The sequence below is a fragment of the Wasmannia auropunctata genome, unplaced genomic scaffold (genome assembly GCF_000956235.1).
Source record: "Wasmannia auropunctata unplaced genomic scaffold, wasmannia.A_1.0 LD335475.1, whole genome shotgun sequence".
Classification (NCBI taxonomy): Eukaryota; Metazoa; Arthropoda; class Insecta; order Hymenoptera; family Formicidae; genus Wasmannia; species Wasmannia auropunctata.
Window position 1 is genome coordinate 102,687 of NW_012027415.1, and position 20,163 is coordinate 122,849.

Genomic DNA, 20,163 nt, shown 5'->3' on the forward strand with positions numbered 1-20,163 from the left:
CGCGAGTTACCGCCGTATCCGCGATCCGGTGGACCACCGCCGGACATTCCGCCGCCACCACCGCCGCCACCGCCACCGCCTCCGCCGCCGCCGCCGCCACGCGGGCCGCCTCGTGGCGGCGGGAAACCGCGGTTCATGTCACCCGGACCGCCGCCACGATTGTCGCGTCTTGGTGGCATTCCGCCACCGCCGCCACCCCCGGCGCCGCCGCCGCCGCCGCCACCGCCACGGCCACCGGGACCACCGAATCCGCCGACCTTGCCTTGACCATCGGCGCTACCGTAGCCGCCGTACTCCTCGGCGTAAAAGTCGTCGAAGTTGTGCGGGTCGTAAGGATTGTTCACACCCTTCAGCGGTGACTGCAAGATAAAAACTTGTCGTTACTTCCCTTTTCCTCGATGATTGATCTCTTAACGCGTTATGTATACGTAGAGCTTTAATCCATTCAATCATGCACGGAGAGAATTTTCTTTTAAAATTTACTCTGAAAATCATGTTAATCATGAGACAACATAGTATTTCGACAAATTTTATGTGATTTTCTCTGTTTTTTTGCTGTGCACTGCAATAAACTTGTTGCAGTAGTATTAAAAAAAAAAGTAAAACTCATAAAATTCATCGAAAAGTATGTTGTTCCATGACTAACATGATTTTCAGGATAAATTTTAAAATAAAATTCTCTCCGTGTGGTATAGCCAGCGATATCTGGCTAGCCAATTCAAGGATAATTCCAGGACATTCCAGGTAAAAATCCTGATTTTTCCAGGTCGATTAATTTTCATTACTTAATTTTTATTGATTTGCACAATATTATATGTTTTGCACTCAAATTAAAATTCTATATGACGAATCAATTAAAATGCAAACAAATTTAGAACAATATTTATTACTTTATAAATTGCTTGTCTTTTGCATCTTTAAGAGAGAGGTTATACAATCATAAACTTTTCAAGAAACGACGTTACCAATGTCATTGACATAGTTCTTGCACACGCGTAAGAAATATTTTTTATTTCTTTCTTTTTTGCGATCCAATTTTTTTAAAATAAAAGAATGATAAAAATTCAATGTCAATCTCGAAACTTCAGGAGTTTTCCAGGACACATTAAATTCCATAATAATTCCAGGATTCAAGGACATTCGATCGTTGAACACCCTAATTCAAGAAAGACAAACTATCGACGTATCGTTTATAGTTACAAAAAAATCGTAGTAATGTATTCGAACGATGTGTACAGGAGGATATAAAATAAATTATCTTTTTCGTGCCCATACAAAAAGGAAACATTTGCCCGTACGTGAGAAATATAATGAGCGCAAGCTATTAAAGATTTATAGGAGTCATGATCTGGTATACTCACGGTCTTAATGGTGGCGATCAATTCGCGTATGCATTCGATGCACGTCGTGGGTTTCCCGCAGATGCTAATGAGGCGATCCGTGCTGCGGGGGCAGGTGATCGAGTAGATCTTGATCCTGGCTCCGGTTTTCTGAAACGCAAAAAGATATTCGGGCGCGTTAGACGACATCTAACACGAGGGTACGGAAGTCGAGATAGAGCTCGGGGGGGAGAATACTTTCCGCGTACGGATCTGCATTGAAAAGAAGACTAGCACGACTGCACGATCTACCGTTACGATTGGACAACTTGGCAGCATCGGCTAAATAACAGTTCTCTCCAACATCTTTCAAACTCGGAATGCGTGGTCACGTAAGAAATTTGTTGTCAAAGATTTCGAGAGATTTCATATTTCTGCCTTGTATTCCTCCCATTCCTTCGAGTGATACCTGATCGCTGACGCAACGAAGTGAGTAATAAGGCGATTGCGTTAGTTTGACTTTAAGAGAGGCTTAAAACTCTTGTCTCTCTTTAAAGCGTCGTTTATATAATGAGACTTGAGACTTAAGATTTAAGAAAGTTGACCAATCACAATCGATTATTTTTCTTACGTGAGATGAATAATCGACTGTGATTGGTCATTTTTTCACGGAAAAAACGATTTTGTTGGAAGGTCTAACAATTTTGCTGGATACAGATCTGAAAATAATTCTTGTTGGACTATCAAAATAATTTCGTTGGAAAGTTAAAAATGACAAGCATTGCTATAGAACGGTTTTGATATTCTAGCAAACAGTTTGACTTTTCGACAAAATTATTTTGATGTTCCAACAAAAATTATTTTCAGATCAGTCCAACAAAATCGTTTCTTTCTATAATCTTAAATCTTAAGTCTTAAGTCTCATTGTAGACGCCGCTTAAAGCCCATTCTACAATGAAACTTAAGACTTAAGATTTAAACTTTGAACCTTAAACCCTAAGCGTTAAGACTTAAACCGTTACATTGTACGTAGTGTCTACAATAAATAAACGTTGTAAGATTATAACTTTAAGCTTTAACGACCAAGCATCCAATCAGAAAGCAGATGCAAGAAAAGGCAATGGAAGGCAGTATGATGATTGGTTCTTATATCGCGCTCGACTTTAAGCCGTAGACTTTTAGCCATAAGAATTGAGATTTCGTCAGTGTCGGTCCACAATAAGGATTTTAAGCCTTAAGCAGTAAGAAATAGACCAATCGTAATCGAATATGAGAAGAATAATCGATTGTAATCGGTCGATATCTTACGGCGTAAGGCTTTAAGTCCTTATTGTGGACCGACACTTAATTCGCTTAAGGATTAAAGTTAAAGCTAAAGTAAAGGCGGGAACGTCTTACGAACGGAAATGACATCACGAATTAATGCCTTAAAGCTTAAATCTTAAGTCTTAAGTTTCATTGTAGAATATGAGCTTAAAAGAGAGAAAGAGTTTTAAAAGCCTCGCTTGGAAATCAAAATAATGTCGGTGCAAATTGGGCCTGACTCAACTCCTCGTGTGCGCGCGTTCAAGACGCGTTCTTTTTAATTACTCCGACAATCATGGCATGAGTCACGAGCAAGGGTGTGATACACTACGTCTGCCTCCCCATCAGCTCTCACCCCCCCCCTCTCCCTCACCTTAACCCCGTGGTTAACGACTTAACGATGCTCGAATGTTTTCGTATATACCCTCGCTCCGCTCTCCTCGCCGCGTGGTTTCTAAGTAATGCACCTCGGGACGACAATGCTCAGATCGCGTGCTGATAGCGCGTTTAACCCGTGCTTTACCGAGATTACGATCACGCCACGTCGCCGAGACGTGTACACAGCCATTCGTGGTGGCACTTGAATTTTTCTTAAGGCTCTCTAATTCGACCTGTCGTTCGCGTCGTAAAGCAATCAACCCGCGAAAGCGCTCTCGATATGATAACGGATGGAGAGTTTCAGCGGACTGTAAGTGAAACGAAATAATTTCGCGCATTGGCACCGGAGGGAGCGGGAGGGGGAGGGTAAAACGGAGGGCAAGGGAGGAGGGAGGAGAGGGAAAATCGGGGAAACGATGAATTGACGGACAGTGAAGCGCACGGGAAGGGGGGGGGGCGGGAATGTACGCGCGCGCGCGCGGAGATAGCTTTGATGCGAGAGAGGTAAAAACGAAAAATTGCCGATAACATCGACAGCCGTGTGCTCAAACGCGAAATATCCAAAACAGATAACAATCTAGTCCCGCTCGCGCAGATATACATATACACCGCGTGCCGCCGCCGCCGCCGCGCGTCCGGTGGTATTGTGCGGAGAAATCGCGCCGTTTAATTACGCAGATCAAAGCAACCCGGCCCCCCGGCCAACCCCCCGGTCTCCCCCGCCACGTACAGGTCCATTCAAACGCTTCCGACGCAGACAGAGTCCGGCGATATTGAGGCTTGCATTGCGTTCTGGATACGGCGTTAATCCCAGAGTGATGGAGTAGTCGAAGGGTGTATAAGACAGAAGGAGAAAGGGAGAGCGCGAACGCAATTTATACACTCTGGAAGTTTAATCGACTCAGTTTCACGGTGCGAGCAATAGTGCGATTTTTCCTTTTTTGTAGAAAGAGAGAGAGAGAGAGGGAGAGAGAAATAAAGGCAAGATAGTGTTGCTTCGACATAGCGAGGAAACAATCGATGCCGTTCGATTGGCAGCGAATAAATGGCGAGCACAGGCAGTATCGCTCCTTCTCGCACAGATACCTATATATATAATTGGTATATATATAATGGAATTCATAAGCGGAGAACGGGCCGAGAAATAAAAGCCCGTGTCGCAGTGTTGTATAACCACCAGCTGCAATTCGGCTCGACCGTCGCGATTTGAAAGAAAAATCGATCGGGACCGCCCCGCGTGTTTCGCGGAGCGGCGCGGTGTTTACACGGCACGCGCCGCGCCGCGCCGGGGGCGGGAAAGAGCGGGGAATGTGATTTTAATCGAATTAATTAATTCTGCTGATCGCGGGATCGCGAATCAGCCGGATTGATCTCGGCAGCGAACGGGCGCGGATTCTTACGCGCGACAACGGTTTCGGATTGACAAGGATTGTTCCTGCGCACGCCTGCAGCATTATCTCCCTGACGTTCGAATCGTTTTCGCATTTTACCGGAGCATTTTGCGAGAGCAAATCTCGTTGACGGTATCGAGCTTTCATCAGGTTTGCCACAAATTCTTCATTCTAAAATTTCACGACTTTTCCCTGATTTCCAGACAAAATTTCATAATTTTCCCTGGATTTTAATAATATTAAAACAATTTTTTGTATGTTCGTCTTGATTTGGAAACTGTTAAATATTTTATTGAGAGCAATTTAACACAGCAATGTAAATTACTGTTACTGTTGTTGACATTGGTTGCACTAATTATCAAGTTGTTAGTATTCCTTTATCTTTTTCTTTCATATATGCGCACAATTTTTTTTCTTCCGCTTAGAATACTTCCGCTTAGGAAAATGTAAATATAGTTTCTTTTTGATAAAAACTAAATCCTGTTTATTGGAATCTCCGACTGCACGATCTGCATTAAAAAGAAGACTAGCACGACTGCACGATCTGCCGTTACGATTGGACAACTTGGCAGCATCGGTTAAATAACAGTTCTCTCCAACATTTTTCAAACTCGGAATGCATGGTCCCGCAAGAAATTTGTTGTCTGGCTATTATACAAAGGTTTACAGATTTGAATGAAAAATTACAAAAATATGAAGTCAAATTTAATTTTATTAATTTGTTCATAAGTGATACAAAAAACTTACAAGTAAATTAAAAAGAGACAGTTTTAAATAAATTTAAAGTTCCAACAAAACATAAACAAATTGAAAATTCTAATACTCTTAGTAAAGCATTTTAAATTTCTATTAAAAAAAGAATTTACATTACCTAACAAAACTGTATTAATGTGTGATATATGTACACCTATTAAACTTCTTTAAAGCCAAGAATTTTAATTTTCCAGAAAATTTCGTAAAATTTCCTGACTTTCCTCTGATTTCCATGACCGTTCTCAATTTCCCTGACTTTTCCCTGATTTCCAGTTTTGTGGCAAATTCCTGTTTCAGTTATATCGGACGTGTGTATCTCACGATTTCCAAAAAAAGAAGCACAAATGGCGCGTTGGCGTTTTATTTGTTTATTCCGCACACCGCGAAAGTAAGATTAATCGGCGTGGGAGCTGAGCTATAGCGGACCTTGATAATTAATCGAAGAGGCTCGCTTAGAAAAGAGAGGAAAATAAAAGGTAAAGATGAAAAAGCTTCTTGCTGCAGTGCTTCTTGACTCGCGTTTCTTGCAGAGAAAGGAAGAGAGGAGTGGTGAAAGAAGCGAGACGTTGCCGGGGGGGGGGGGGGAAGAGGAATCCTCGAAGGAAACTTCCGCTCACCCGCCCTGGACTCTCTTCTTCTGACACTCGATATCGGTAAACTCGAAAAGAACAAACGCGAATCGATCCGTCCTTTGAAGGGAACCAGCGTGCCATACATAGCAGCGTAAAGTAGGAGCGCGTGCGGCGCGCTGCGCAAGATTATTTCGCTCGAGACATCGAGCGATATTACAATGCACCACGTACAGCCGCACCGAAGTTCTCTGTCACGCGCCCTTGATCGTCCCGCCCGCGCCGCTGCAGCTATACGGATTTTCAATTTTCCATAAAGTTTCCGAACTTCCGAAACTTCCCGCGCGCGTGCGCGCGATCGCGGGGACTTCCCCGGTTTTCCTTCCTTCGAGAAAGAGAGGGAGAGAGAGAGAGTTCCACGTTTTCTTGAATATTCAAAGTTGACGGAGAGATAATTCCGCGCCCAAGGTTGCAAGGTCGCGAACTTGAAACCATTATGTCATCTCGTGTATACGAGCGCAGCTAAGAATATATGCTATACATACGTAAAGAGCTCTAATTAATCTCTCCGGAACAACTTTTATTTATATATCATCCGCGACTGCTGCGCGCGATGCCATCTCCACGCGAGACGCTTATATTAAACGCAAAGAGGTTTGTATTAGAAGATTAAAGTGGCTGTAACGTGCTTATGGTAATTCGGCGCAAACACATCCACAGGAGGACTTCAAAGTCCTTCTGGCTCTGGGAGGATAACCATACGGAGAGGCGCGGTTTCGCGAGAATAAACCGCACCGCGCCGCGCCAAATTCGCGTTTGCTCAACAGTTCTCTCTCCGTCGCAGCGGCATCCGCGTGCAGGCACAAGTTTACAAACTTCCACGGTATAATTACCGGCGGCGTCATGCACTAATCTAAACGTGAATCGTACTATTCAATTCGACGCGACGAACGGAAGTTCCGTCCCGACGACGGCAAGTTTCGCGCCGACGAGCGCGCTTTTACGCAAAGGCCTTACGAATATTGCGACGATTACAAAGTGCGTCAGTGCTAAGCGAGTCGAAGATACACGTTATCGCTTGGCGCTAAGTGCCGCGCTAGTTTGCCTTATTTTATTAGAGCACTCAAAGATATTTTTAAACACAATTTCGTATTTTCGTTCCAGTTACACCGTTGGCGTCAGTCGTTCACAATCGGAAAGGGACTTTTTGTATTTCACAGCATGTCTGCAGCGATATCTGGCTAGCCAATTCAAGGATAATTCCAGGGCATTCTAGGTAAAAATTCTGATTTTCCCAGGTCGTTTAATTTTCATTACTTAATCTTTATTGATTTGCGCAATATTATATTTTTGTTCAATAATCAAAATAATTTTGTGCGAAAGTCAAAATGATTGCTAAAATATCAAAATGTTTTATAAAAATATACTTATTAGTTTTAACATTCCAACAAATTATTTTGATGATTCAATAAAAAATTATTTTCAGATCTGTTTTTAGCAAAATTTTTAGACCTTTTAACATAATCGTTCTTTCCGTGCAATGTTATCGATACAGTTTTTGCACTCGCGCAAGAAATATTTCTTATGTCTCTCTTTTTTTACGATCCAATTTTTTCAGAATAAAAGAATGACAGAAATTTAAAGTCAATCCCGAAATTCCAGGGGTTTTCCAGGACACATTAAATTCCATAATAATTCTAGGATTTAAAAATATTTAAAAATCGCTGGACACCCTGTATTTTCTAACCTCAATTTTTATTTCGTTTCTTAATACATCGATAAGCAAATTTTCATCAGTGGTCAATTGATTATCTTAGGGACGTACCGAAATTTGTGTATCCGAAGGCGAATTAAAAATTAAACAAATTTTGCGAGAAATGAATTACGATGAAAATAATTCACATCTATAATAGATTCCTTGCAAAAGAGTAACGAGGAAAATGCCGTCTCGGACGGTTTTGACAGCTCGAAAGAATTATACGTTTGAGTAAACAAATTTTTGCTAATGAGCATAAGTTTAATAGATCATGCTTTCCGATTATAGCGACGCCTTTACCTACAAACCGCGATTCTACTATTCTGCAAATCATCGCTAGACGGATACCACCCGAGGTACACCACTTGATGCATTTTCATGAGATCGTAGTTCATATGGAGACACGAAATTCATACGCATTCACGACAGGCCGTCCGTGAGGAAAGACAGCCATTCACTTTGCTCCCACGATTCGCCATTGATTCAACAATTGTGCAGTGACTTCAAAGTGACACTGTATGTAAAAAAAAACGTTGTATATAGTCGCGAATAATCTCTGAAGACACCTATTTCTTTCGAACCAGGTGAGAGGAAGCTACGACACAAAAATTCCGTGACACGTAAATGTCACAAGATCGTCGGGCTATGCGAAACGAAATATTCGCGTTTTACGAATCGCCATGGCTATCACCAAAAACAATACAGTCGGTCTCGCGAGAACGTATACATCACATCGGCAAGAAAATTTAAAAAATATATATAATTTCTTTTTTACATTCAATGGCTGCGTCCAGAAAAAGCGGCTTTGCGCAACTTGTAAAATTCTTTAACATATATGATTGGTTTATACATTTAGATTCATGAAAAACTATAAGGGCAAAAATCATGTTGAATCTCATAACAGTTGCAAAGCTCTTTTTCCTGCTGAACGCAGCCAATGACTGCGCAATATGGCCTCGGTCTCCATTGTTGTTCATTAATATTTGATTTCAGACAATGACTGACACAATGCGATGCTTTCGACTAATTTTCCAGCGTAGCTGAAGCGAGAAAGCGATTCATACTTGCCGGATTTAATATAAATGGTTATATATATAATATATATAATCAGTTGTGCTATCTCATATATATATATATATATATATATATATATATATATATATCTCGCTTTCTCTCTGCTATGCTAGAAAACTAGTCGAGAGCGTCGTCAGGCACTAATAAACAATAAAGATTGAACGATACTTCAGGCAATAACGAAATAAATCACTGAATACTTTAAAATACTATATACTTCTTTTAATTCACATAAACTTTTACGCTCATAATGTATACGCTTTTGTGGGACTGATTGTAGATCTCCGAAGAGTCCGAAGTTCTTCGGATTATCCCTTCTATGCTCCAACGCATCTCGATCACTGTATATGTAGATTAAAATTTATATTCCCTGTGAATTTATATCCCCTACTGGATTTAAATAATGGATACAATAATGAATGTCAATAGATAATCAAAAATTTTGATTCTCGATCTGCATTCGCATCTATACGTAGACCTCAATAAATAGTATAACGATCGATTAAGTATTAATAACGCGGAAATACGCTGTGCGGATTCCACGTCAGTCGAAATTGGACGAAGATATGTGCAAGGGAGACCATAAAATAAATAAGATATCACCGTGCTCGATACACCGTGCGCGCGCGCGCGCAACGTTTCGTTGGAAATGTTGGGAGAGAAACACGGAGAAAAAGAGAATTCGCCGTACGAGAAAACTGTTTCATGGACGTGAAACGCGACAGGTACGAGAGACCCGCTTTCGCCGTCGACATCCGCTAGGAGAAACGAAAGGAAGGTGCTGCAGTGGCTCTGAATACGCGAGATACGCGGGAACGCGACAAAGCGCATCGTCGTCGTCGTCGTCGTCGTCGTCGTCGTCGTCGTCGCCGCCGCCATCGCTGTTGTCACTGCGGCCGTGTCGTTTCGTTTACCGCCTGTTTTCCCTTTCAAAGTGCTCCCGCGCGCGACCGATCTCCGGCCGAGATCGGGTCAAAATAGACCGGCGCGCACGTGCGTCGTCCGAAGGTGACACGAAGGCGAACCTTCGCGGCTGGGGGGGTCTTCGCCGAAAGGTCCAATAGTCGTCCAATTGTATACATATACACAATACACTGCGGCGGAGAAACATAGCCGATAAGAGAATTACAAATATTGTGTTAGCTCGAGGTAGCGAGGGGTATCTGGCCTGGGGGATTTCGCCTTCTCCGCTATTCTTCACAGAGAATCATCCGCTTCTCCTTCTCAGCGCGGTGCACCATGACGGACATCTATACGATCGACGAGGTCGCCGGACACAACAACGCCCAGGATCTGTGGATCGCGATACACGGCGCGGTCTACGATATCACGGACTTTCACAAGGAGCATCCCGGCGGCGAGGAGGTGCTGCTGCAATTAGCGGGGCAGGACGCGACGGAATGCTTCGACAGCATCGGCCACAGTTTTGAGGCGATCAACCTGCGCGAGAGTTACAAAGTCGGCGAGCTGGTGGACGGTGGTGCGAGCTCCGGCAAATCAACGACGACAAAGAAGGATACTGCAGGTTTGACAATTCATTCCTTCCCTCGATCGCCTTTTCGCTTCGAATCGCATTTGTCGCGTGATTTCATGCTATATATCGCATGATTTGTCGCTCGAATCCGTTTAGCTTGTGAATTTAACATCGCGCTATAAACAAAAGGTATATCGAGCTTCCATTCGCAGTGTTTATGTTGTCGGCAAATATAAATTCATATATATATATTATTATATTATATCGACTCTCCACATATTTTCTTTAAATTCTATATATATTATATTTCAATGCTCGCTCTTAGACTGTTTTAAACATTTGCATTACGTCAACGATCATGAATAATACACAGTAAAATGTTATTGAAACACTCATTATAATTATCCTACATTGCGCTGCCGTAGGTGAGTGACCATTCATATGTCGTGGTCATAAATCATTTGCCTTTTAACATCATTAGTCATTAAGCTCTTCAGGAACCATTTTCTTATTTATTTGTAGAGGTAAAAGAATCAACGGAGGACGACTGGCAGTATCAAGAATCGAAATCACAAGCGTCGTCCTGGTCCTGGTTGCTCATAAGCCTCGCCGTCGCGATTTATGTCTTCATAATTGCCTACTGGTTCAAAAAATTAGTGGCATAAGACGATTCACATGCGTGTGATATATTAATTTTAGCATAACGCTAAAATTTGCAAGCCTGTTAAGTCTGTTTCTCTTGCTTGTTAAATCTCTTAGAATAATTTATTATTTATCAGCGATTGTAAAACTTCGTCTCTGTTCTCGCACAAATACTTTATCGGATATACATTTATTTGAAAACTCGTTATTTATTATTTAGAGAAATAAGAATATAAATTAAACGGATATTTCTTAGCTTAATCTCTTTTGGCTTGATTTTAACGATTTCTTCGATAAAATGAACGAGCTCTGTTGCTTATTATAACCTTCTTATTTTGCACTTAGCGTGTCCGTATAATTTTGTGCGTTGTAATGTTTGTGATGAAGCAAACAATCGAAAGAAATAATTCAGAGGCATATAATTTATCGTTATAGTGAGTCTTCTCGTCTTAATATTTACGTAATTTTGGTATGCGTTTTATGTACACGGAAAGAACGATTTTGTTGAAAGATCTAAAAATTTTGCTAAAAACAGATCTGAAAATAATTTTGTGTTGAATTATCAAAATAATTTGTTGGAATGTTAAAACTGATAAGCATTGCTATAAAACGTTTTCATATTCTGGCAATCACTTTGTCTTTGACAGAAAATTATTTTGATTATTGAACAAAAATTATTTTCAGATCTGAATTCACAGCAAAATTGTTCTTTCCGTGTACGCGCGATATATTTAATCTTTATATTCCATCGAAAATGTACGTCGATAGGAAATATCAGCGAGCTCGTCTAAAAGTGTCTCGGAAATGAATCGTGCGCCGTTCGCAAGTACAATTTGCATTCAATGCGGAAAAGCTGTCATTCCGTGACCGAAATTATGAAATTAGTTGATAACGAAGTATCTTTATATATTTATACATATATATAACAAGCGCATTATCGAGTATATTAACGTCCGCATTTTCGCTACTGTCCATTCCAAATGTTGCGTTATTACGCAAAAATTAGAGAAAAGAAATATCTAATCACACGCGCGCCAACATATGTACATATTGTATTACGTACATATTGTACATATGAATATTACATAGCACGAAAAAAAAAACTGCGCCGAAAGAAGCAATTTTTTCACCTGTTAAAATTACGTTCGAGCAATAATTTTTAAATGGTCGTTATGTCAATTGAGTTATTATACGAAATCTACAGAAAAACGTTAAAGCGCTCATTCATTAGTTTTAAATTGCATACTCGTAAAAGGAAAATATGTATATGCGCGTAAGAAAAGAAAAATACAGACACGCATATGTATACATATACGCACGTGTATTATTTTCTTTCTCTTTATAGGCGTTTAACAAACGTCAGTGCGATGTAACGCGCTCACAAAAATGCGAGCGACCAGCTCGACTATATCATGCTTATCTTCTTGCGATTTGCGCGGCGTCACCGTGACTAGACGCTTTTGCATATGAATCAAACATCATGCCCGCGCAGTACGTGAGTTCACAAGCAGGAATAGTACCTAGTAATTTTATACAAAAACGTCAGGAGAAATCGCTATTATTCTCATTGCCTCGTGTCTTCGGTTTACGACAGAATTTTCGAAAGATCTTCCCGCGATAATTAAGATCATCGTCGCGCGTGGAAATAAACCTCAAGGAGAGAAAAATGTAATGTACGCATAATATAAATATCGCGCGCGATATATGTTTATTAATTGATACGCTGACTGTACAACTGGCTTCAACAAAAACTGCAAAAAAAATGGAGATATTTTTTATTCGTCATGCTTATTTAGCTAATAAAAAAAAAATTCTTCCAATAAATGGAAAACAAGATTCCTCGCAGTGAGAGCGTGATGAAGCGAGACTATATAAGTATTTCTCCTGACGCTTTCTTGGAAAGTACGTCTTAAAGTATTGATGTTTCTAAACACTTCGGTATATAAATTGTATATGTTATTAAACTTCAGACTTAAATCGGCAGAATTGCCTTATTTGGCGATACTTCTCTATCTTGCAGAGATCTTATCGTTAGAAGTGAATTCGCACCGCGCGAAACGTGGCGTATACCTATTCTTATTTAACAGGGACGCTCTGCGCGCGATCAACGACCGTGAATTACAATCTGTTATCAATGAGCTTCTCGAAATGAGATATTCGGGGGGGGGGGGGGAATTTCGCGGCCCAGGTCATGAGAAAAAAACTAGGATATTATTGCAAATTCGCAAAGACTTGTGCGCGAGTCAACCATTCGAGTCTGCCGCCTATAAGGGGCAACTGCGCCGCAACTTAACGGCGCGTCAGCGTTGTCTTGCTGTACAGAAGCAACGACTGGCAACGTTGCGGCTGGCCTCCAGATAACGACGAGGATAGAACTGGCTGTGCGGTGGGGTCCGAACGAACGCGACCAGAGGAACAAGAGGTGGGGATCATAAAGCTCTACGAGCGACAGGCCGGATTCCGTAGTGTTCACGCGAGTGCGGCTCCGAGGAGAGGTTTCACGCGCGACGTTTCTCATCGGCGAAGGTATCATCGAGCTTCACACCTGCGTGTGATTTGCGCCGCTGCTGCCTCGCCTTTCTCTCTCTCTCTCTCTCTCTCTCTCTCTCTCGTCTCGTCTCTACCGAAAAAAGTCGACGTGTCCTTCGTAACACACCCTTCGAAGGTGCGAAGAGGAGGTACGTGGGCTCGGTGAACGTACCTCGTCACCGTGAATTCGTCGCGGATGAGCTTTTTCGCGCGAGGACTCGACCAGGATGAGCCATCCGTTTCGGGAAACGGACCTCTCCCCCCGCCCTTCCCTAACGATTCGAACATTTCTCGAACTTGTCACTTCGCTCGACGACGATCTTCGTTCTCGCGAATCGTTATCTCTGTGTCGCGAGTGTGTACTCGTACACAACATCGGATGAAGTTCAATCATTGTAGAGGTCGAATCCATGATCCTTAAGCGACGTATATTGACTTCTCAATAGTAAACGTAACGGAAAGTGAAAGACGTAGAAAAGTATACGGTATATCTCTCAAGTGGTGCGGTTGGAAATATCTCTCGCTCGAAAAACATTTTCGCCGTCTTTCTGCGGAGAGAATTTTATTTTAAAATTTATCCTAAAAAATCATATAATTATTAATCGTAGGACAACAATGGTATTTCGACAAATTATATGTGTGATTTTCACTATATTTTTTAATATAGTGAAAATATAACAACAAATTTATTGTAGTGCACAATAAAATTTATTGCAATGTACAATAAATTTTTTGTCGAAATATTATACTGTTCCACGATTAACCATAATTTTCGGGGTAAATTTTAAAAAGAAATTCTCTCCGTGATGATGCCTTCGTCACTTGAAAAATTACGCGACGTATCATTACGCAAATTTCGAAAAGCCTATTAACCAATCAAACTAATAGCTGTCACCAATCCTACGGCAACAGCGCGTGGCGTTCAACGGAAGCTACTGCTTATCGAAATCGTTAAGCCCGATAGTCGCGTTGGCGCTTCTTCAAATTAACGGATTAGACAGCAAAAAAAAATACTCCACGCGCAAGTGTTGGATTTATCGAGTCATTAATTATTGCGAGGTGCAACTGGTTGCGTGACAGATGTTTGTCCGGTGCTATACCATCTGCGAAGTGATTTGACTAGTCACTTGAAAACGTCACCGTCGCTCGCGAGTATATAATAGATTACATCTCCGACAACAACAATTTTGCAGCGCGATCGAAAATAACTGTGTGATATCCCTTGGTAACTGAACGCTCGTTACGCAATCGCTCCGTCGACCTCGATGTGATTACACTGAACTGACTCCGGTCGCTCGTCGGGCGCCCGTGAAACGCGCGTGCATGACGTTCCTTAATTTATATGACGTCACACTTCTAAATTCGCCGACTGCGCAGAAATTTACTCACAATTACGTTATGATCAAGATAAGATAAACGTTTCTTCGAGATTCAAAGTCGTTATCGGTCGCGACTCTCTACGATCGTGTGGCACCCATCCTTGTGGATAGATCAATTGAAAAAGATATATATAGGAATCGCACTTTGTGACGGCACAAAGTCGCTCACACACATTCTTACTGCGTTAACGCGAGACAAGTGGAAAAAAACATTTTACGTAATACATGTCGAAGATCTCTTACGAATGTCGAAAACAATTCTAATAAATTCTTCGTCTCTCTTTTAGATCGACTGCTTGCACGTGGGAAGAGCTGTAGAGCGAAAGATCAAGCGGCGGTGATGGCGGAGAAGAGAGTATTCACGCGGAGCGAGGTCGCGAAAAACGACGACCGCGACAAGGCCCTTATCATCCTGCACGACAAAGTATACAACGTCCACAGCTTTCTCAATGAGCATCCGGGCGGCGAGGAGGTCCTGTTGGATCACAAAGGCCAGGACGGCTCCGAGGACTTCGACGACGTCGGGCATTCGAAGGACGCGATGGAGCTGATGAAGACGTACCAGGTCGGCGTGCTCGCCGAGTCGGAAAGGACGAACAAATCGCCGAAGAAGGGCTGGGTGGCGGGATATACGAAGAATGCGGAAAAGTACGTTCAGGGACCTGGCGTGCCTTTCTACCTGCTCGTAGGCGGAATCGCGCTTCTAGTGGGCCTCTACTTTTACGTGTAATCATCAAGCAGCCGGGATTAATTCGCGAAAGCGCTGTGGACGTGTGATAGTGCGACGTGTGATATACGATGAAAGAATATTCTCGTATCAGTCTCTATATGATAGCCAAAGCGTATCTCAAACGATTAACTTCCTCTTCTTCCAACCGAAGTCTTATACTTTGTACTTTATGTATCCGTCGAACGCGTCACGCTCCGTTATACGAATAGTTAATGTTCCGATTAACGTTAATACTGTCAGTATCTAAGCATTGTTTTATTGGAATATACACAATGTTTTTTTTTTATACGCAGAATATAAATGTAAAATTAGAATTAATCGCTAAGACGCTAATGCAAGAATGATAAATTTTTAAATCAGTCGGCGATTTTTTAAATAAAATCAGAACATATTTAGACGGATTAATTTTAATCGTTGAATTAAGCGATTTTATTACACAGAGTAAATTTTATATCTGACGTCTTATCTTATCTATGATGTTATTCTCTCTGTTGCATCTTGCCATTTTATCTTTGATGTTATTCTCTAAGTAGCAAATTGGCTTTAATCCAAAGTAGAAACCAAGCAAAAAGTGTTGTTTACGTGAATCAGACACAATTAAATTAATAATATGCCCGCATTTTTAAAAATTTTTAAAAATTAATTATATAAATATCTTTAATTTAAATTTGAATTTATTATGAAATTATAAGCATTAATTTCAGAAAAATATTAATGTATTAATTAAAAATATAAATTTAAATAAAAATTTTTATTTAAACATGTAGTAAAATTGGAAAATTATTTGAAATAAATAGATAAAATAGATTACAACTTAAAAAAATGTTTAAATGTTGAATTATTCTTGTTTACTCTTACTAATTCAACAAATTGTTTTCGATAACGTGTATATCTACAAGTTTAATATGTTTAGAAAAATTTCGATCTAGATAATGCTATCGCTTTTATAAGCTTCGATTTGTATCGCTCTTAATTTGTATTTACTTCTTAGATAAGTAAAAATAAGAACATAAATGTATCAATTATTTTATCTAAGATATACATTTCTACTTGCCGATAAATTCATTGTTAATTTTCGTGCGACACGTTGTGTTTTTAAATGCCTCAAAAAATTTTTGGCGTAAAATAAATTGTGGCGTTTCACTGTCTATTCTTGCGAATTGTAAAACGATAACTTCGTAAATTTTCACAATCCAATGTAGGGCCCTTCTCATTTGTTTCCTTTTTTCGCGAGATAGATGAATGAATCATTATTGTCGCTTGTGTTCGGAGACAACTAATTGCAAAAATCAAGCGTTTTAATAGAGGAAACCAAGTGTCAGCTGGTTAACTGAAGTGTAAGAATTTAACAACACGCGAAGCGCGACATGTGAAATCGAGAGAGAGAGAGAGAGGGAGGAGAACGTGGGATGGAGAGAACCGACAGTACCCATTCGAGACACTAAATGACACGTGCGTATGTTATTCGCGAACGCATACGTGCTATCAAACGAAGTAGAGTATAAACAATTATATACCTCTTATGCATCGCCTATACACATTTGTATCGCGCAAGAAACGCGCTTTCCAGATACACGAACGCGCGAGGAGCCATTACTCGAATAAGAGCTTTCATTGTACTTATATAATTGGCGTGATCCGCTTGTTAGGCGCTCCACCAGGACCTGCAGGTAATTGTCATGTACCGCTACCGACGCTAATTGTAACCCAGGACGGACGTTACGCGTCTCGCGGCCGTCCACGTGTTGGCGTTTACACGCCCGGCCATCCGGGCGGTCCCGTGTCGCTTTTCCGAACAAGTGGTGGAAAGTGGTCGCGCATTGTCGCGCCGCGCCACGTCCGACTATCTCCGTCGCGTCGCGGCGCGGCTTCGCGCATGCATGCCCGCGTGTTGAAACTCACGATGAGGCGGAGGAGAAAAGGGGAGAGGGGGGGGGCGCGGTGACATATGTGGAAAACCGCATATCCTTCCTGTCAACCGTCGGCCATCTGCTTTACATACTGACTTCCGGCGCCGGCGGAAACTTTGAAACGGCACCCAAACCCCCTCCCGGCTTCTCTGGGGGTCGCGGGGTTCTTCAACTCTCATAATTCTCTCTCTCTCTCTCTCTCTCTCGTAACTCCGCGCGCTTTTCGTCTCCCCTTCTCTTTCTCTCTTTTTTTCACCTTTCCCCCCACCTCTCTCTGTCTCTCTCTTCCTCCCCCCCTCCCGCCGCGAATCCTTTGATGCTATGTAAAGGGATGACACTTTCGCGTGCATGATGACGGTCTCGCATGTTGGAGACGTTCGTATTGTCTTGTTTCACTGGCGACACTGTAATGCACTCACGGTGCTCTGAACACGATAAAGACATAACGACACAGAAAAAAAAATCGTCGCCGGTGACGACAACTTATATAGAACAACTTCTATATAAGCAAATTGAGCGCGAATTGAAACTAGTCAAGATCCTAATCTACATTAAAATATCTCGTACTTTTCGATATCAAACAATTGCGATTCGTTCGTCGTGTAACTCTGATCCATCCAATCCGAGGAAATTTTCATCCGTTCCTACATATATATATATATATATATATATAAGCAACTGTACAAATTAAGCGAATTAAAACAGAAATGTAAGATCATACTGATCTAGATACAAAAGATCTCGATACTATTCGATATCAAATAATTACAATTACGCAATCCGTTCGTCGCGCAACTCTAACCTAGCCAATTCGAGGGAATTTTTCACCCGTTCCACGTTTTCCCTGCCGGCGCGGACGGCGGCAAAGGATCGTTTACATTTGGATGCCAGGGCAAAAACGCGACTTTTTTTTTCTTATTTCTATTTACCGACCTCTCGATGGCGCGCGCTCGCCGTCGTTCTCTTTGCGAGGAAGCGGAAACTCGATACGGTCCCTTTGAAGGGTTCAGGATTCCCTCTCCTTTTCCACCCGGCGAAACGTAACTTTAAAAACACCGACACGTGTGTGTGTGTGTGTGTGTGTCTCAGTGTGAGGCGAGCGTAAATTTTTCAAAGGATTTAATGCAACGCCACTCTAAGAAAATCGTCGCGGCGCGAGTAATGCGAGGCCAGTTAAATTTCACGTTTCAGCTGCAGTAATTTCCGCTTATTCTACCCTCGTGATTTCGCGGTCGCTCGCGAGCCGCATTAAGTCGCACCGCGTGTCAAGAGATTGACAGAAGGCTAACAGGCGATACGGACAGATGCCATGATGACGTCGCACCGCCGCGCCGGCCGCGACGATTTAAACGCTTCCCCGCACTGAATGGGGAAAGACGCAGCAAGAAACAATTCGGTCGCGCGGAGTCGTCGGGAGTCCGGAGTCGTTCCGCGAGGCGCGGGCAGGAAACGGGAAGAAAGGTGAGGTGCGCAAAGAAAGAAAACGAATCCGCGGTAAAACGAGGAGAATTCTCAAATGGACGTAACGAGTTCTCGGCAGTTTCCCGGTTGCTTCTTGCTACCGCGTCCATCCCTGATTCCACTCTTGCGCTTCCCCTTCCCGTCCCCCCTCTCCCCCCTACCTACACCGCACGTCCATGTCTCACGAAAAGGAGCAATTTTTCCAATCCCTCTTAGATAAGACGCTTTAACAGAGAGAGAGAGAGAGAGACCAGGAAGGTGGGTACTCAAATTTTGTAAAAGAATTTCCTGAACTTTATTGAAAATTCCAAGTAAGATTAGAGAATTTCTCAATACAGCTTTAAAATAATTTAGGCACTAAGTGTTCTAATAATGTATAAAACTTGATGCATGAAACAATTTAATCTTCTCATATGTACAATAGTTACAACTCCATGCAAAATTTTTCGAACGTAACAAAAGATTTTGTATGGAGATGCAACTACATATTTGAAGATTAAATTGTTTCACGCACCAAGTTCTGCGTTATTAGACTCTTAATGCCCGATTTATTATTTCCGGATTATCGTTTTTTAGATTGAAGAATCTTCATATAGTATATGTCAATTTTAAAATAAATTAACTTTCAGTATATGTCAATTTTAAAATAAATTAACTTCCAATATCAGGGGCCTTCGATATAGCGCCACGTTTATACTTTCTAAAGGGATATAATTAAATTCTAAAAATTCAAAAAATTTCCCTGAGTACCAGTAAAATTCCATTAAAATCCATGATTTTCAAGGGCAAAAATGAAATTCCCTGAGAATTCCAGGTTTTCCTGGTTTTTTCTAGTAGCACCCACCCTGGAGAGAGGGAGGGAGGGAGAGAGAGAGCCGTAACAAGACGCTATTTTCCTCGTTGGTGACGAGGAAAATAAACTCGGAGAACGTCAACGATAACAGGTGCATATGCGCAAAGGGGTAACACAGGCACAGTAGAGGGAGAGACAAAGTACTTGGGCGCGCACGGAATCGCAAGGCCTTGCCGTCGTCGCGACGGAGGATATAATAAATATTCTGGTAAATGTGCCCGCCGCCGCGTTCTCGAGGACGGCGATATTTCACGCGTCGCGAGATGAGCGCGCGGCACGCATGCGGATTTATGCAGCAAATTGTTTTTTCGCTGTTCCTGTTTGCGCGAACGTTCCAAGCTCTCACAGGCCGAGGCTGCTCGCGGCCCCCCGAGCACACGCGCGCGTATGCGAGCGTAAGCGAGCCCACGCCGATATAGGGAGGAAGATGAATACGATAAAAACTTAATTGCCCGAAGGATAGATAGATAGGTCTATCTGGTTCTCCTTCGCGCGGTGCAGGTTTGCAATACCATGCGTGATTAATGAAGGGGAAGGGGAGGAGGGGGGGGGAATTTGTCCGATACATCAGCTGCATTCGCGCGCCCTCGAAAAACGAATGACGATTCGATCGATTCACGCTCCGCTCATTTCTCCCCCC

At 42.1% G+C, this 20,163-nt stretch overlaps 3 protein-coding genes across 9 annotated transcripts in view; 2 read left to right on the plus strand and 1 right to left on the minus strand.

Annotated features, from left to right (window-relative positions):
- Positions 1–20,163, minus strand: part of LOC105456944 (heterogeneous nuclear ribonucleoprotein K) — a 107,271-nt gene that overhangs the window by 4,776 nt on the left and 82,332 nt on the right. The window contains exons 9-10 of the mRNA XM_011701337.1: positions 1,362–1,490; positions 11–359 (exon numbers count right to left, since the gene is read on the minus strand). Of these exons, the coding sequence (XP_011699639.1) occupies positions 11–359; positions 1,362–1,490 (478 nt within the window). The remainder of the gene's footprint in view (positions 1–10; positions 360–1,361; positions 1,491–20,163) is intronic.
- LOC105456942 (cytochrome b5-like) lies at positions 6,872–11,189 on the plus strand. 6 transcript variants are annotated; one of them, XM_011701335.1, is made up of 4 exons: positions 6,872–6,991; positions 7,760–7,827; positions 9,774–10,070; positions 10,542–11,189. In XM_011701335.1, the coding sequence occupies exons 3-4, from the start codon at positions 9,785–9,787 to the stop codon at positions 10,682–10,684; spliced, it is 429 nt and encodes a 142-aa protein (XP_011699637.1). In that variant the 5' UTR covers positions 6,872–6,991; positions 7,760–7,827; positions 9,774–9,784; the 3' UTR covers positions 10,685–11,189. The 6 variants fall into 6 exon arrangements, with proteins under 6 accessions (XP_011699637.1, XP_011699634.1, XP_011699633.1 ...); XM_011701332.1 differs by lacking the exons at positions 6,872–6,991; positions 7,760–7,827 and adding an exon at positions 7,860–8,055 and having other exon boundaries at positions 9,749–10,070; XM_011701331.1 differs by lacking the exons at positions 6,872–6,991; positions 7,760–7,827 and adding an exon at positions 7,860–8,055.
- Positions 13,057–15,757, plus strand: LOC105456941 (cytochrome b5-like). Of its 2 annotated transcripts, none has more exons than XM_011701329.1 (2): positions 13,057–13,187; positions 14,857–15,757. In XM_011701329.1, the coding sequence occupies exon 2, from the start codon at positions 14,910–14,912 to the stop codon at positions 15,297–15,299; it is 390 nt and encodes a 129-aa protein (XP_011699631.1). In that variant the 5' UTR covers positions 13,057–13,187; positions 14,857–14,909; the 3' UTR covers positions 15,300–15,757. The 2 variants fall into 2 exon arrangements, with proteins under 2 accessions (XP_011699631.1, XP_011699632.1); XM_011701330.1 differs by lacking the exon at positions 13,057–13,187 and adding an exon at positions 14,690–14,787.